Here is a 19,377-nt window from a genome sequence, read left to right on the forward strand (position 1 = left end):
TTATTATTATTTTGTGCTTTTATTGTATTTGCACAATTTGTTGTCTTTTGCACATTGGTTGTTTGTCCATCCCTGTGTGCAGTTTTTGCATCGATTCTATTTGTATTTGTTTCTTTGTATTTGATGTGAATGCCCACAAGAAAATGAACCTCAGGGTAGTGTACAGGTGACATATTACTTTGATAATAAATTTACTGTGAATTTGAACCTCGTAGACTATAACCTTCCGTATCCAAGCATTCAAAAATCATTCATTCTAAAATCAGAGGAACAAAGAACCGCTTTGCTTTTTCCCTCTTTAAGGATAGATTATATATAAAACCATCTTTATTATCACATAAAACAGTTGCACTTACAATTTATCTACATTTCAGAATCCCTTCACTCACTCAAGGGATCTGGATTTAAAGCATTTAAATACAATATTGAAGACTGAACGTCTGATATATATTTGCCATCCGCCACAGGAACTAAACAAGGACAGTGCTACATGGAGCGCAGTGTCGTGTCCAAAGGTAGAATATGGTGTGTGGATAGTCTACATAAGGTGTGTAGGAATGTGGATGTGGGTGTCTGGCTAATTTGGAAGACCACCAATGTAAGAGGATGTTTGTTTTGCATATTGGATTTTAAAATCTCAAATCACCAGAAAGCCACTGTTAATTTTCGGTCTGCGGGGGGGGGGGGGGGGTGGTCAAAAGGCTTTGCGAACAGGTGGTAACAATGGAGTCAAAGACAAGTTCACATCAATTTTAATTTCAACAGGAGTGGTGGTGTGGGGAATTTAGGAACAGAGGCACAGCCTCAGAATAGAAGGACATCCCTTTAGAACAGAGATGAGGAGGAATTTCTTTAGCTTGAGGGTGGTGGTTCTGTGGAATTCACTGCTGCAGTCAGCTATAGAGGCCAAGTTATTGGGTACATTTAAAACAGACATTGATAGGTTCTTGATTAGTCAGGGTGTCAAAGGTTACAAGGCAAAGGCCGGAGAATGGGGTTGAAAGTGATAATAAATCAGTCCAATTTTGCTCCTAATGTCTTATGGTCAAATGACCAATTCCCGCCTGTTAAGATATCAGAAAGAATAAAATCAAATCCGTTTACACCCAGGAACATTTAAATGAAAGAGTGGGAACACTCCTCTTGTCAACTAGGTGGCATTTGATCCACAGGTCTATGCACTACAGCAAGCTGAAGGTCTGACTGATTCTGCAGGGATCATAACCACGGGCAAGGGGAGTTGTGGTCAGGACCTGCTCCAGGGTGACTGAGAAAGCACAGGCCTGTTTCCAACTTCAACAGGTTGTGAACTGTTCCCGTGGGTAGGGCAGAGGGAAAGGGACAGCTTCAGTTTCCTGATACTCATCTACACCCTCTCTTACTTTTAGGCTGCCCACTGTTCAAACTGCCCTAGTTTGAGGCCCCAGAGACATAGAAAACACTGACACCCATCTCCTCAACCGACCTGTTAGGTCCCTGTTCTGAACCATCAAAATTCGTTTGTTGAGACTTTGAGAAACACAAGCCCATACTGTTCGGTGTGAAAACAGCTCTAATATCCCAGGGATCTACCTACATTTGGGAAATTTAGGAATATCTCATCACAAACCATTCAAATTTCTTCAGGACTGAGATGTGAATGATAATTAAAAATCACCATGTTAACGGCAGAAGAGGAGGGCATTTATGAAAGAGAAATTATTTAATGGGGTGGTGAATCTTTGGAAATTCCCACTGAGAGGACTGTAGAGTTCAAGACCAAGTTCAAATGATTTTTAGGTATTAATTGGGATTCATGAAGAATAGGTTAGTGGCGTTATGGTAAAACAAGAACTTTAATCATTAGATGGCAGAGCATGGCAATGCTCTGTACCAGATGGTACTCCAGTCTCTTCACACTGAATTCGTGTTCATTTAGACTGTGAAGATCAAAACTGTACACACCACATAAGGACTTCCTACTCTTATACTCTGAGACCCTTGCAAATAAAGACTGCCATTTCATTTGCTTACCTAATAGTTTACTCTCCTGACATATCAGACATGTAACAATGTGTTTGTTTTTACATATTGGAATTACTTAAAAACCTCAAATCAGAATGGCAATATTAAACTTTAGTCTGAAAGTCTCAAAGGGCTTCGGAAATGGGTTGTAAAGTGGAGTAAAGTTCAGATCAGCTTGAACTTTAGAAATGCACACGGATGGGAGGGTTCTGGTCCAGGTGCAGTTTGATGGGATGAGGCAGAGTAACAGTTCAGCACAGATGAAGGGCCTGTTTCTGCTGTTAACTCTATGACTCAGCAAGTGTACAGGGGTATGGAGGGCTATGGTCCAGGTGCAGTTTGATGGGATGAGGCAAAATGACAGTTCAGCATAGATGAGATGGGCTGAAAAGCTCCTTTCTGTATTATAGTAGTGCTCAACGACTCTAATGACTATAACAGCAAGTATAGAGGGGTATGGAGGGCTTTGGGATTAGGTAGGAGGGCCAAAGGGCCTGTTTCTGTGCTGTAGTGCTCCATGACTCTATCAGCTTTCTTTCATTCATGTAGATTAATACCAGACAGGATACCATCACATTTTTGGTACTGGAACCCAGTGACCAACACAGGAATGGAACAGTATTCGGAGGAAGGAGACACCCCCTCAAGGAGGTAAAGGAGACCAGATGATACCTTTGATAACTAGGCCATCAATAGTACACTAGACTAGTGTCTGGGAACTGAGGCACAATCAGACAACTAATTCACATGCAGACTTAACGGCAAGAGGTAATTCACTGGTCAGTGTGTGAGATAGCTGCAAGGATGGCCAGAGTTCAGTTAAATGACTGGAAAGGGTCAGCAGTTGGTGGGGACTTACTACAGTGAATATGGGCAGTCAGGCTCCTGGACACTTCACCTGGAACAACACTCAGCATCAACCCCTCTGGCTTCAGAGAATCCAGATTGCTCTTCAGCTATTTCTTTTCCTTAGGGATACTGTGCGGAACAGGTTCTTTTGGCCCAAAGTGCTGCACTGGCCCAGCTACCCATTGATTCAACCCTGGCCTAATCATGGGACAATTTACACCAGCCCAGCTACACACTGATTCAACCCCAGCCTAATCACGGGACAATTTACACCAGCCCAGCTACACACTGATTCAACCTGGCCTAATCACGGGACAATTTATACCAGCCCAGCTACACACTGATTCAACCCTGGCCTAGTCACAGGACAATTTATACCAGCCCAGCTACACACTGATTCAAACTGGCCTAATCACGGGACAATTTATACCAGCCCAGCTACACACTGATTCAACCCTGGCCTAGTCACAGGACAATTTATAATGACAATTAACCTACTAAACAATATACCCTTGGACTGCGAGGAAACCAGAGCACCCGGAGGAAACCCACGGAAAAGAACCTATGAACACCTTACATGCAAAACTGTAATAGCATCCCCACTAACCTCTATGTAACTCTGGCACCCCAGAGACCATCTAGAGATGTTTTCACTGGTTGCAGCATGCTCCTTCTGCCCTGGAGATCAGCTTCCAGGCAGGGCTGAAACTCTTATCTGCTCTGTGGAACTGGAATTCACCGCATGCCTGTGGATGCTGAGGGAGTGCACAGGGTCAAGATAAGCATCTTTTGGATCAAGAGTTAAGTCAAAGACCGAATAATCTGAACTCTGGGAAAAATCATATGTAAATACCACTGTGGAATTTAAATGTCTGTTAATTAAGTCTGGAATAAAAAGCCTGTTTCAGTATTTATTGCTGGATACAGAGTAAAACTCCTTTACACTGTCCCGCTAAACATATCCACAGCAGGAACAAGAATGGGTCAGATACAGAGTGAACTGCCACCCCTCCCTACCTCCAGGGTAGGGACAGAACAGGATAGAAACAGAATAAAACTACCGATCACCTCCACACCCCGCCCAAACCAATACCCCAGTAGAGTAGGGACATGAATGGGTCAGATACAGAGTGAACTGCCACCCCTCCCTACTCCAGGGTACGGACAGAATGGGATAGTCATAGAATAAAATTACTGCCTGTGTTCGCCCCCCCCCCCCCCCCCAACCAACACCTCAGTAGGGTAAGGAAAGAAAAGATCCCTCCATACGTGTCCTGCCATACATTCCAAGCACAAGGAAAGGGGAGGCTGGATACAAGGTACAGCTCCCTCTTTCTCATCACCCACCTTTATATTGGGGGGGGGGGGGGGGGGTGGCAGTGGATGGGAAAGAAGACCGGGTCAGATGCTGGCCTAAACATGAGTTTGATCTCAAAAATATTATAGGTGACCCTTCTTAGTCACCTGAAATGGCACAGCAGATGTCTCAACCGTAAACATCTCCTGACAAAATACAACCATAAAACAACAGCAAGACCACTCCGGATCAATCTATCACTGGAACTGGAACTGGAACATCAACTTTCAGCCATGCCTTCTGAACAAATGGAGGAATCTGTGTGGTGCCATGGCCCAACAGCTGAAGTCAATTTCCTCCCACCATTTGACTCCATGACCCAACATCTCCTTGGATTCAAACTCTCGGAACAACAAGGACAGCATAGCAGGATTGGTAGAATCGTACTGAGACACATGGTGTCCTCTGCCATTAATAAGCCTCTTTCTATCTCAGCACTAGAAGTGCTGATGTCTATAAGACAACTGCTCAATATTCACTTCCATCTGCTATGCCCTTGATAATGAAGCATTTATGCCTAAAGGAACTGGATAACATTACAAAAATGAGATTCTGCAGGTGCTGGATGTCTTGAGCAACATGTACAAAATGCTGGAGGAACTCAGTATTTAAGGAGTGGAATAAGCAGTTGATGTTTTGGGTCCAGGCCCAGTCCTGAGAAACTGTCTCCGATGCTGACTGTTTATTCCCCTCCACATATGATGTCTGACCTGCTGAGTTCCTCCAACATTTTTTGTGTGTTGATTCTACCAAGAATCTAAACACATCACCTCAAGCACCTGGGAGACACAACTAGCCATGTAAGCTATACAAACAGGAGAGGAGCTGAGTAATCAGCACCAAATTCCCTGGAGCCTTTTCATCCACAAGGTGATGGAATTCTCTCAATGGCTGGATGGAGTGCAACTCCAGTAACCCCAAAGAAGATCAACATACCAATAACACATCTGAAATGCTGGAGGAACTCAGTAGGTCAGGCTGCATCTACGGAGGGGAATATACTATCAACATTTCAGAGTGAGGCCTGAAACGTCAATTGTTTGTTCTCTCCATAGATCCTGCCTGACCTGCTGAGTTCCTCTAGCATTTTTTGTATTACTCTGGACTTCCAGCATCTGTGGTATCTCGTGTTTAACAACTAGCCAAGGCTTCTGTGATGTCTCTTCTGTACATCAGAGAAGGTTGTTAGCAGCATGTGCATGTAAACACCGCATTTAGACCCCCTCAAAACCATATTACCATCTAGCTCTGGAAAACATATCACTGTCCCCTCTCTACTGCTGGGTAACAAGCCAGCAGCTTCATAATGTCTACAGATTGATGTAATGTCAGCACGTGAATTGCAGCAATACAGAGACAGATCATGGGCATCTTCTTTCAAAATTAATTAGGAACTACAATTAAATTGGAAGGGATTTGTTTTGATGTTGTGTCTGTCTTGCTGCATGTTGTGCTGCTAAACATTGTGGGCACGCTGTGTTGGCAACACCTGTGGGCCAACCCCAGCACATCCACAATGAGTGTGTTGCTTGAATGTGCAAACAACAAATTTCACTGCATGCTTTGTGTGTGATTAATGAATCGAATCCTGAATCTACTGACATTGTTTTCTCTGCCACCACTTAGAGCACTGCATGCAACCAATAGGCACTGAGCTCAACTGCTAATCACAAAAATCTCTAACAACCCCAGAGATGCTCATGCCACCTGGCAGTCCAGCAACTTGTGGTGAGCTCCTGGGTAACCACATGCCTTTGCACTCTTGCCCTTTCTATAAAGACCTTCAAATATTTAATTTGCCTTTTTGGCTAGTGTTCCTCATCCACCCCCAGTGCCACTCACAAATTTATAATGACCAATTAAGGCAAATTTGGGGCTCCAACTTGAAACAGCCTTTATCCTCACCCACCTCTCCCAACACCTCTAGAACAGGGATTCCCAACCTGGGGTCCATGAATCCCTCAGTTAATGGTAAGGGTCCAGGGCATAAATAAGGTTGAGAAATCCTGCTTTACAACATTTTTATTTCCAGAGGGAGGAATACTGTAGTTTCATCAGTCTTAAATTACAGATTTCATTAAATAGGCCATCTGTTTTGATCTGGACAAGCAGCCCAGTGTTGTGTCTTGTTAAATTTATATTCCAATGTGACAATCCGAGGAAAAGGAATTGTTAAAATCCAGTTTGTGGCTTAACCAGAAATGAAATGACTACATTCTGCCAGATTGAAAACCTAAATGGTTCACCGCTCCCTTTTCTGGATGAAGATACATCCCCTGCTGAGCTGAGCTGCAACCTCAGGATAACTTGCCAATAAATGGACCAACCCCTAACTGTTCAGGGCTCAGGAAAAGTAGCAAGGTATGAGGTGGCGGGAAGGCGGAAAGAGAAAGAGGAGGAGGGAATGGCAGCAGAGTGATGCAGCTTTGGCACTTTATGTGGGTAATTAAGATACTTGCTGAAATTACTATGCGCTTACATCAGGGGCTTCTTTAGAAGGCACATTTAATTGTATCCAGACTCCCTGGAGTGCAGGAGAATGGGGCGAGATTTGATGTATACAAAATTATGAAGGGTATAGATAGGGTTTACAAGCAGGCTCTTTCCACCGAGGCTGGCTGAGTCTAGAACCAGAGGTCATGGGTTAAGGGTGAAAGGTGCAAGATGACATCTTCACTCAAGAGGGTGGTAGGAGTGTGGAACAAGCTGCCAGCAGAAGTGATGGATGTGAGTTTGATTTTATCATTTAAGAGATATACGGATAAGAAGGGATGGAAGGGCATGATCTGGGTGCAGCGCAATGGGACTAGGCAGAATAACAGTTTGGTAAGGACTAGATGAGCGGAAGGTCCTGTTTCTGTGCTGTAGTGCTCTATGACTTGGACAAGTACGTGGATAGGAAAGGTTTAGAGAAGAGGTTCCCAACCTTTTTTATGCTGACCAATAACATTAAGCAAGAGGTCCTTGGACCCCATGGTGGGAATCCCTGGTTTAAAGGGATGTAGAAGGTAAATGCAACAAGCTAACAGGTAAATGAAAACTTGGTCAAATGGACAAGATTAACTGAAGGGTCTGTTTTCCGCATCTCTATGATGATTTCTTCATTACAAAGTGCATGATTTCAGTCACAATGCTGTTACGATTAAAGGTTGACAATGCGAATGAGGAAGACCATGAAACTCTATATTCAAAGTTTATCATTAATGATTCTTTGTTAATTGAACTAAACACACACTAACCAACAACGAAACCTCTGGGCAACAGCAAACGACAGAAGAGCTTACTTGCACAGCAAAACCTTCACATTTCCAAGTTAGAGCAGCCAATAAACACATTGGGAAGTGCAGCTAATGCCCAGCAGACACACCTATTGGTGGAACAAGCAAACCAACAGCAGGACCTTCCTCTGTTGGTGGACATCACCAGCACAAGGCTCAACCAATGGTTAGGCAGTTACAATGGGAGTACCATAGTTTCCACATCTGGCACCAGATTTATGAAGCAGATATTCTGAGCTGTGTCATGAACACGTCTCTAAAAATTTTCAGGAAAGAAACAACATATCATCAGTGATATATCTTTGGCTTGGGGCTGTGCAGAATTCCTGGATGGCTTCAAATATTTCAAGTCGCTTTGATGGAGGCCAAGGCAAAAACACAGGCGTGCCAAACTGCTCATCTATCCAACCTACCTACCTTGTCAAACCTTTTCTGCCCTACTCTGGGAAAGTCCAGAACAGTCTTGAGCCATTCTCAAGTGGACTGACAAATTGTATAATGCAAGGTCATACAAACAAACATGACTGGGCAACAAATGGCATGACCAGTTCAATGATAGCAGAGTGCAAGTTCAATCATGGTCAGGACGGTGTGAAAAATGTGCTTTGAAAAATGCCACTTACGCTCCTTTGCACAGAACTAACCTGACAGATGAAGTTACTGGGTGGGGATGGGGTGAACAAGCACTGGTTGAAACTATGCTTTATAAGTGTAAGCACCAAGATCTAATTTTTTAAAAACTCAAAATACTGGGAAACATACCCTTTAATTCCCTCTAACTAAGCTAGTGATAGAAAGAACATTGAGTTGAGTTCAATGGCTTGAACTCACCCCACTCTGGATGAGTATATGTGCAGGTTTCAGAGTGGGAAGTTGATATGAGATGTACATGGGTTACAAGTTGTTATAACAGATTCCAACACCCTCCCTATTCCAATTTCTGATTTTTCACAAAACCCTTTTACAAGCTTCCAAAATATAATGTATAAAAAAATAAACCTCCTTTCTACCACAGCATCATAGGATTTAGAGTACAAGCTGAAATATTTACTTGACTTTTAAAAAATTTTTTTTTTTAATAATATATGAATCAAAAATACATCTTCAGTATTCAGCAACTGGATTAACGTGTAAATATACAAGAACAAGGACAATGAAGGCAGGGTTTGGGGAAGGAGAAGTGGAGAAGAGGGGCAGAACAGAAGTGAATTAAACAAGACAGCAAATTATTGTTCCTCACCCAGGACAAAAATCAGAGTGGTTTCAGAATTGCCCTCAGACAGAACCTGATGCTCTTAGGATAGAGGTCAACCTGCTTCCCAAGAGGAGGGTGGTGTGTGGGGTGGACTATAACAAGACCATAAAATTGCCACTGCAATCAATCTTGCCCTTAATCACAACAGGAGCAGAAACCCTATGACTCTCTTCCCTGTCATAATGTACTCTTGCCATGAGAGTTTCAGGTTAGTAACACAAACTGGTCATCAAAATGAAATATTTATAGATACTGTTCACTCCTTCGTACTGCATCTGCATCCATTCCTGAAGCAGAAAGCTATGGGCCGAACAAGCATTCCAGCATGTTTGGGGGGGGGGGGGGGGCAGGGGTGGCGAGAAAGCAGGGGTAGAGAGTTTCTCCCATAGTTAGGAGATGGATGGGTCCTTCGTGTGTGTCAGGTCAGTGCTTGATAGGAGGGAGAGTGGGTCATCGTCCGTAGGTTCTGGATTCAGGTTCTCTTCTGGTGTGAAAAACGGAGAATCTCCAGCTTCAAATAAGACAGGGAGGTCTCCTGCATCATTGGAGTTGGAGTCGACCAGCAGCAGAGGTGGTGCACTGTACTGGACGACCTGTTTACCTGGACAAACGGGGGGCATAAAACAAATTACTGCATTGTAGAGGGAGACAGAAATGGTCAACAAATGAAGAGGGCTGAAAGCAATAACATGGCGATAGCAAGAGGGCCAGTGGCGGTCAAGAGTCAGACACCAGGGTGACAGGAATAGCATCAGTACATCTGAAAGCAATACTGCAAAAAGCACACTCCCATCCCACGGCAGAAAGAGGAAAATGGCAGCCTGATCATGATCAATCTAGAAAAATGAGAATATGTGGAGAATGAAAAACCCTTGAATCCACTTGATCTGTCTGATATCGAGGGGGCACTGAACAGAACTGGAAAAGGCTGCAGAAAGTTGCAAACTTTGCCAGTTCCACCACGGGAATAGATTCCCCAGCATCCAGGAATAGACAATGAGCCCACAAACACCATCTGTTTTTTGTTCTCTTTTTGCACTACTTATTTAATACATATTTTTTATTGTAATTTATAGTGTTTGATTTATGATGTATTGCCACAAAACAACAGATTTCACGATACATGCTAGTGATATTAAACCTGACTCTGACCTCAAACAGCACTAGACAATGTTTCTGACAGTTACAGTTGAGAGTGACCTGCTGATCGGGACCCTGAGACAACTGTATTGTATTCTAGACAAGGTACACAACACTCACTGGAAACAAGGAGCTTGATCACATCAAGGTGCGGCATAATCCATAAATCAGATGGGGAGTGTAAATATTATATACAACACTTTGTGGAAATTCAGCCCTTAATGTTAATTGAGGATAAGCTGATGTTTAAGCTGAAGCATAAAGCCAGCTTCAATCCTTTGTATATTTGCAAAATATACAGAGCCTATAAAAACTATTCACCCCCCCTTTGAAGTTCTCATGTTTTATTGCTTTACAACATTGAATCACAATGGATTTAATTTGGCCTTTATTTTGGACACGGATCAACAGAAAAAAACTCTTTGGTGTTCAAGTGAAAACAGATCTCTACAAAGTGATCTAAATTAATCAGAAATATAAAACACAAAATAATGGATTGCATAAGTATTCACCCTCTTTAATATGACACACCAAATTATCACTGGAGCAGCCAATTGGTTTTAGAAGTCACATAATCAGTTAAATGGAGAATCCTGTGTGCAGTCAAGGTGTTTCAATTGATTGTAGTAAAAATACACCAGTATCTGGAAGGCCCAATTGCTGGTGAGTCAGTCTCCTGGCAAAAACTACACGTGGAGACAAAAGAACACTCCAAGCAACTCTGCGAAAAGGTTATTGAAAAGCACAAGTCAGTCATGAGATGGATACAAAAAAATTTCCAAGTCACTGAACATCCCTTAGAGTACAGTTAAGTCTATCATCAAGAAATTGAAAGAATATGGCACAACTGTAAATCTGCCTAGAGCAGGCCATTCTCAAACTGAGTGTCCATGCAAGAAAGGGACTAGTGAGGGAGGCCACCAATGACATCTCTGGAGGAGTTACAAACTTCAGTGGCTGAGATGGGAGATTGACAAAGAGAAAGCCACTGCTGAAAAAAAACTCAGAGGTAATCTTGGCTAGAGTTTGCCAGAAAGCATGTGGGAGTCTCTGAAGTCAGCTGGAAGAAGTTTCTATGGTCTGATGACACCAAAATTGAGCTTTTTGGCCATCAACTAAATGCTATGTTTGGTATAAACCAAATACAGCACATCTTATCAAAAAAACACCATCCCTACCGTGAAGCATGGTGGTGGCTGCATCGTGCTGTGGGGTTGGTTCACTGTAGCAGGCCCTAGAAGGCTTGTGAAGTTAGTGTAAAATTAATGCAGCAAAATACAGAGAAACCCTTTTCTGTTTCTGTTTTCCTGTTGATCAACGTCAAAAAAGCCAAATTAAATCCTCTGTAATTCAATGTTTTAAAACAATAAAGCACAAAAACTTCCAAGGGCGGTGAATACTTTTTATAGGCACTGTAATTAGAAAAGGGTGATTTGAGCTGCGAGCATTGAGGTACTGTATGCCTGAGGGTCTTGTGTTCTCTGAGGGATTGACAGGAGTGGACGTTGAGTAATTTGGAGAGTCCCAGCTTCGTCCCAGTATACAGGGTAGGGGATTTCTTGGATTTCTTGGGAGTTTTTGGAAATCTTTATCCCACAGACTGAGGATGTTCTGGCGGTAAGTATCTTTGAGGCTGGCATCCATAGATCTTTGGGCTTTAAGGGGTTAAAGATAAGGGGATTGGGTGGAGTTGAAGCAGGGACCAGCCATTGGGGCTGGCACGAGATGAGGTGTGCAATGCTTCCAATGTTATTTTGACCCTCTTAGTTGTAATACATCTCAGAAACGGCCCAGCTGGCCTGGATGCTTTAAGTTGGCTTTATCTATACTCCACACTCAGATCTCCTATACCTCCAGCCACCCAATATTTGTTTCAGATTTGCCATGGATTTTTTGTTGAAGTCACTGAAGACAAGAGAAGGGTGTTTTCAAAATGCACAGGAAATGCAAAAGCTGAACAGTAAACCATTAAAATCATCAGTCTTGCATTTGTGCATGCAATTTAAAGTGGGTGTTGAAGCTGAATTACAGAACATAGAACAGTACAGCATAATACAGGCCCTTTAGCCCACAATGTTGTGTTAACGCTTTAACCTACTCCAAGAAAAGCGTTGGCTGTCTACTCTATCAATGCCGCTTATCATCCTGTACCCTTATATAGGTGTATTATGTGAAAGATGAGATTTTAAAATGAGACTTCATTTGATTTGGAATTTTTTAACAAAAAATGTGGATCATAATTTAAAAAAAAAGAGTTCCCACTCAAACTTCTAATCTTTTGCTGCAAGGTAAAATTTAAACTTAATGATAATGGCAGCATTAATTTGGGGAAGTTCAGAAGGAAGAATTATTAAAAGTTTAAGAGATGCACTAAGGTCGGAAGTTAGTCCCTCTCAAGGACAGTATGTGTGAGTGGATGCGTGGGCGGGCGGTACGGAGGAAGGTAAAGAGCTTGTTCCGCTGCTCCCAGCATAACCTTAGTTGCGTCAGTTGTTAATACAAATGACATTTTTCACTTCATGTTTCAATGCACGTGACAAATGAATCTGAATCTGGGCCTGAGATGCACTACTGAAAGAGAGGTAGGAAGAGCAACTCCCTAATTACTGTAAACTAACTGGTAACTAATTACACTCTGGGCCTGAGATGCACTACTGAAAGAGAGGTAGGAAGAGCAACTCCCTAATTAGTGTAAACTAACTGGTAACTAATTACACTCTGAGCCTGAGATGCACTACTGAAAGAGAGGTAGGAAGAGCAACTCCCTAATTAGTGTAAACTAACTGGTAACTAATTACACTCTGGGCCTGAGATGCACTACTGAAAGAGAGGTAGGAAGAGCAACTCCCTAATTAGTGTAAACTAACTGGTAACTAATTACACTCTGGGCCTGAGATGCACTACTGAAAGAGAGGTAGGAAGAGCAACTCCCTAATTAGTGTAAACTAACTGGTAACTAATTACACTCTGGGCCTGAGATGCACTACTGAAAGAGAGGTAGGAAGAGCAACTCCCTAATTAGTGTAAACTAACTGGTAACTAATTACTCTCTGGGCCTGAGATGCACTACTGAAAGAGAGGTAGGAAGAGCAACTCCCTAATTAGTGTAAACTAACTGGTAACTAATTACACTCTGGGCCTGAGATGCACTATTGAAAGAGAGGTAGGAAGAGCAACTCCCTAATTAGTGTAAACTAACTGGTAACTAATTACACTCTGAGCCTGAGATGCACTACTGAAAGAGAGGTAGGAAGAGCAACTCCCTAATTAGTGTAAACTAACTGGTAACTAATTACACTCTGGGCCTGAGATGCACTACTGAAAGAGAGGTAGGAAGAGCAACTCCCTAATTAGTGTAAACTAACTGGTAACTAATTACACTCTTGTTTATGACAATGTGTCTATTTTTAGAGACTTAGGAATGAAATGTTTAAAATGATGAGAAGCATTGATTGATAAGGTACACAGTCTTTTCCCAGGTTGGAAGACCCAAAACTATGGGGCATAGATTTAGGGCAGGGGCTCCCAACCTGGGGTCCACGGACCCTTTGCTTAATGGTATTGGTCCATGGCATAAAAAAGGTTAGGAATCCCTGATTTAGGGAAGGAAGGGAAAGATTAAGAAGGGACCTGAAGGACTTTTCCTTTGGAGAGAATGATGAATATACGGAATGAACTGCCAGAGGAAGAGGGAGATATCATTTAAGGAGAATTTGGAAAGATATGAGGATATCGGCTTGTAGCCAAGAAACTAGGACCAGGTGAGTAGGCACTGTGAATGTCATGGACTCCTTGGGCTGAGGGCCTGTATGCATGCTGAACTGCTCTATGACAATTTTTGCTGAGACTCCCAAGATAAGCAGTAAATGTGAGAAGTATTCAGCCCTCAAACATTTATTTACAAAAATGAGTATTAGAACCAGGGATTTTCATCAATTCAACTGAGAATTTTTATTTGTGGATCACATGTTCCTTTTTCACAGTAGATCCCAAAAAAACAGGGAAAAATATAAAGCATGAACTAAAAATTCAAAAACTGAACATTAGCAGTTCAAAAGTATTCATCCCCCTTTGCTCGGTACTTAGTTGAACCATTACAGTTAGTAGTCTTTTTACTTGGATAAGTCTCTATTAGCTTTGCACAAAGTGATGGAGCAAGATTTGCCCATTCCTCCTTGCAAAAATGCTCCAGCTGTGTATGTTAAATTGGAGAGCAGCGAAGGACAGCAATCATGAGGTCTTGTCAGAGATGTTTGATCAGGTTAAGGCCGGGCTCTGAATGGGCTACTCAAGGACATCAATTCTCTTCATTTGCAGCAATAATGAATGGGAAGATAGAGAACTGGGAAACTTTTAGAAATCTACAGAACACAACTGAAAGAATCATCAGGAGGGAAAAGATGAAACATGACAGCAAGCTAGCAAATAATATCAAAGTGGATAGAAAAAGCTTTTTCAAAGTATATAAAAAAATAAGAGATGAGAGTGGATATAGGACTGCCAGAAAATGAGACCAGAGAAATTATAACTGGGGACAAGGAGATGGCAGATGAATGAAATGAGTATTTAGCATCAATCTTCACTGTGGAAGACACTAGCAGTGTGCCAGGTGTTGAAAGGTGTGAAGGAAGAGAAATGAGTGCAGTTACCATTGCAAAGGAGAAGGTGCTCAAAAAGCTGAAAGACCTAAAGGTACAAAAGTCACCCGGATCAGATGAACTGCAGCCTCGGGCTCTGAAAGAGGTAGCAGTAGAGATTATGTAGGCATTAGCAATGATCTTTCAAAAATCATTGGACTCTGGCATGGAAGTCAATTGTTAAGGATGAGGTTATGGAGTACTTGGTGACACAGGACAAGATAGCACAAAGACAGCATGGTTCCCTTAAGGGAAAATCTTGCTTGATGAAACTGTTGGAATTCTTTGAGGAGACTACAAGAAGGATAGATAATGGGGATACAGTGGTGTTGTACATTTGGACTTTCAGAAGGCCTTTGACAAGGCGCCACGCATGAGGCTGTTTACCAAATTAAAGAGTTCATGGTATTACAGTAAAGTTACTGGCATGGTTAGGGCATTCGCTGATTGGTAGGAGCCTTTGAATAGGAATAAAAGGTCCCTTTTCCAGTTGCTGCTGCAGGGGTCAGTGTTGGGAGCGCTCCTTTTTATGCTGTATATCAAAGATTTAGATGATGGAATAGATGGCTTTGTTGCCAAGTCTGCAGATGATATGAAGATTACCACAGGCAGCTGTGGAGGTCAGATTGATGGGTGTACTTAAGGCAGAGATTGATAGGTTCCTGATTGGCCACGGTATCAAAGGTTACAGGGAGAAAGCCGGGGAGTGGGGCTGAGGAGGGGAAAAATGATCAGCCATGATTGAATGGCATAGCAGACTTGACAGGCCAAATGGCCTTATTCTGCTCCTATGTCTTATGGTCACTCCATGGTTGCTCTGGCAGTGTGTTTTAGGTCGTTGTCCTGCTGAAAAAGAAGCTTCCTCCCCAGTTTAAGCTTTCCAACAGAGGCTAGGCATTCCAGCAGGACAATATCTCAAGAGCAACCATGGAGTGAGTGGCTTCAAATGAAGAAAACTGATGTTCTTGAATGGCCCAGTCAGAGTCCTGACCTTAACCTGATTGAACATCTTTGGAAGGACAAACTTCAAGGCACAGTACAAAGTAAATGGCAGGATACTTGGTAGTGTGGAGGAGCAGAGGGATCTGGGGGTACATGTCCACGGATCCCTGAAAGTTGCCTCACAGGTAGATAGGGTAGTTAAGAAAGCTTATGGGGTGTTAGCTTTCATAAGTCGAGGGATAGAGTTTAAGAGACGCGATGTAATGATGCAGCTCTATAAAACTCTAGTTAGGCCACACTTGGAGTACTGTGTCCTGTTCTGGTCGTCTCACAAAAGGAAGGATGTGGAAGCATTGGAAAGGGTACAGGGGAGATTTACCAGGATGCTGCCTGGTTTGGTGAGTGTGGATTATGATCAGAGATTAAGGGAACTAGGGCTTTACTCTTTGGAGAGGAGGAGGACGAGAGGAGACATGATAGAGATGTACAAGATATTAAGAGGAATAGACAGAATGGACAGCCGGTGCCTCTTCCCCAGGGCACCACTGTTCACTACAAGAGGACATGGTTTTAAGGTAAGGGGAGGGAAGTTCAAGGGGGATATTAGAGGAAGGTTTTTCACTCAGAGAGTGGTTGGTGTGTGAAATGCACTGCCTGAGTCAGTGGTGGAGGTAGATACACTAGTGAAATTTAAGAGACTACTAGACAGGTATATGGAGGAATTTAAGGTGGGGGGTTATATGGGAGGCAGGGTTTGAGGGTTAGCACAACATTGTGGGCCGAAGGGCCTGTAATGTGCTGTACTATTCTATGTTCTATCTCTGGCATGACCACAAGATTGCTGTCCACCACCACTTCCAACTAACTTGGCAAAACTTGAGCAATTTTGCAAGGAGGAATTGTCAAATCTTGCTCCATCATATTGTACAAAGCTAATAGAGACTTATCCAAAAAAGACTACTGGCTGTAATAGCTGAGAGAGGTGGTTCAACTAAGTACTGAGTAAAGGAGGATGAATACTTTTGAACTGCTGACATTTCAGTTTTTGAATGTTTAGTTTTTCATGTTTTACAATTTTTCCTGCTTTTTGGGCTCTACTGTGAAAAAGGAGCATGTGTTTCACAAATAAAAATTATCAGTTAAATTGATCTAAATCCCCTGGTTGTAATATTTAGTTAGGTGAACAAAGGGTTGGGGACTGAATACTTTTATGAGGCACTCTATAACTCCTGTGCAGCTGTAGAGTGCCTTGAGAAGAAAACCAGATAATGAGAAATCTTGCCATCTACAAGAAACTGAAGAAATTCTGATTCAAACCTGTGAGTATTTGGGACAAATCTGACCTTAGGTTTATTGACATTCAGTGGTCTTTACATTACCTGTATCTTCTGTGTTTGTTTGTGTCTCTGAATATCTCTGTTCCTGTGAGCCCAATAGATCCTGCATCTGTGGAGAGATAGGGATAACATGGACAAAATTATTTTATCAAATTCTTAAATACATCTCAATAAAGTGGAGACACCACTGAACAGAAAATCTTACAAGTAGCAGCGGATACGGTCCAGTCCATCATGGGTAAAGGTCTCTGCACCGTTGAGCACATCTATATGTAGTGTTGTTGCAGGAGAGCAGCATCCATCATCAAAGACCCCCCCTCCCACCACTTAGGCCATGCTCTCCTCTCACTATGGCCATCAGGAAGAAGGTAAAGGATGCTCAGAACTCACAGCATTAAGATCAGGAATAGTTATTTCCCCTGAAGCATCAAGCTCTTGAACCAGAGGTATAACTTCATTCATCTTCACTTGTCCCATCATAAGATGTTCCCACAACCAATGGACTCACTTTCAAGGACTCTTCATCTCATGTTCTCAATATTTAATACTTTATTATTATTATGATTTCCTCTTTCATACTTGCACAGCTTGTTGTCTCTTGCACATTGGCTGTCTGTCCGTCTTGTTGGGTGTGGTTTTTCATTGATTCTATTGTATCTTTCTTTGGATTTATTGTGAATGCTCGCACAGAAATGAATCTCATGGTTGTATATGGTGACAAATATACAGTACTTTGATAATAAATTTACTTTGAACTTAAAGTACATTTTAAAGTTCACAAACACAGGAAATAATAATCTTTTGTGTAAAGTTACACCAAAGACAACAATCTCTAATGAGTTGTTGAGTTTTATGACTCCTTGGGGCTTCATTAGGTATTTGTTGATTGCTCACATTTTAGAATATAAAACATCACAGTACAGTACAGGCCTTTCGGCCTAAGATGTTGTGCCAGCCTTTGAACCTACTCTAAGATCAATCTATCCCTGCCCTCCATTTTTCTATCATCAATGTGCCCATCTAAGAGTACCTCTATCACCACCAGTGCACACCACTTGGTGTAAATGTTATGTACCCCTAGGGTTAATATTTTCTGACAGTATCATTTTACAATGTTGGGAGAATGAGACTGGCTTTTGCACACTGGTTGAGGAGGGAGGGGGAGAGGGGGAGAGGGGGAGAGAGGGGGAGAGGGAGAGGGAGAGAGGGAGAGGGAGAGGGAGAGGGAGAGAGGGAGAGAGAGAGGGAGAGAGGGAGAGGGAGAGGGAGAGGGAGAGAGGGAGAGGGAGAGGGAGAGGGAGAGGGAGAGGGAGAGGGAGAGAGAGAGAGAGAGAGAGAGAGAGAGGAAGACTGCTCAGAGATGGTGTTACCGTTTCTCTGCAAGCATGTTTACACTTTAACAAGGACACTGTCAGCTTCTGTATTCTTACAGAGAGAGAGGGACAAAGCCTGCCTTGAGATGGTGTTTAAACGAACTCTAAAGCTTGTTTTGAATATACAAGGACACTGCCTGCTTGTGAGTTCTTACAGAGAGCAACGAGCAGCTTGTGAGTCGCCATGGTGATTGAGGGCGGCTGTGGCGACCCACTTTCTGCGCAGGTGAACTGGCTCACAAATAGCCCGCGCGTGGGGAGAGACTTTGGTAATGCACCTCTGACGTCATTTCCATCCGGAGAGGGCAGGAACTAGGGATTAAAAGCCAGCGCAGCAAAGTTTGAATAAACTAGTCTCGAAACGACTTACTGACTGTGTGTCGTTATTTCTAGCTCTGTATGTAGTACATCGCTACAAGGTGTTATTTGATGGAGAGCTGGTGTTCAGCACAGTGAGTTAAATAGAAGGTCCGCTGATAGACCTACAGACACATGGTTTTAGACACTGAATGAGCTTTGTTGTGCCCACGGAAAAGGTGGGTTTTGGAGGATTGATCAGTGTGAAAGGGTGTGACCGGTGGGGAGTTATTCCTGTGTCCAACCCTCGCCAGGGTTGATAATTCCACCACGGAAGAACGGTCCCCTTTGTTGTGGTCACAGTCGGTGACTTCTAAGGGATTTCGGAGGACAACAGGACGATTGACGGCGTCAGCTCACCTGAAGAACTAAACACCTCTCTCTCTCCATCGCTACTCAATTCCATACCATGAACTGAACTGAACTTTACTCATCACCATAAGACTGTATCTATTCACCCCTAGGCTTGAAGAAGCTTGGTTTTCCTATTTCCACACTTAATCATTGCTAACCTGTTTAATATATCTGAATTGATATTACTGTATTGCGTAGTTACTAATAAATACCCTGAGTTAGTAGCAATACTGGACTCCAAAGTGTTTTCTATTTCTGCTGGTTCCTTAACTCGTCACGGGGTACGTGATATAACAAAAACACCTGTGACACCCCACCTATACTTCCCTCCAACCACCTTAATCATGTCCTCTCGTATTAGCCAGAGTAGACTACATACAGTCTTGCTCAGATTTGTTGTGGTTTGAGAGGAAAATCAAACTATTGACTGCAACTTGAGACATATTCTTGAAGCCACTGTGCCCAGGCATAAGACAAAGACAGGCAGTAGTGTC

At 42.7% G+C, this 19,377-nt stretch overlaps 1 protein-coding gene across 8 annotated transcripts in view; it reads right to left on the bottom strand.

Moving 5' to 3' along the window:
* Window positions 1-305: 305 nt before the first annotated feature.
* hsf1 (heat shock transcription factor 1) overlaps window positions 306-19,377 on the bottom strand; it is a 182,372-nt gene continuing 163,300 nt past the window's right edge. For all 8 annotated transcript variants that reach the window (XM_059971620.1, XM_059971625.1, XM_059971624.1 and 5 more), the window contains 2 exons: window positions 16,842-16,908; window positions 306-9,344 (listed from right to left, as the gene is read on the bottom strand). In XM_059971620.1, coding sequence (XP_059827603.1) covers window positions 9,133-9,344; window positions 16,842-16,908 — 279 coding nt within the window. In that variant the 3' untranslated portion in view covers window positions 306-9,132. The remainder of the gene's footprint in view (window positions 9,345-16,841; window positions 16,909-19,377) is intronic.

This window comes from Hypanus sabinus, chromosome 6 (assembly GCF_030144855.1).
Source record: "Hypanus sabinus isolate sHypSab1 chromosome 6, sHypSab1.hap1, whole genome shotgun sequence".
NCBI lineage: Eukaryota > Metazoa > Chordata > Chondrichthyes > Myliobatiformes > Dasyatidae > Hypanus > Hypanus sabinus.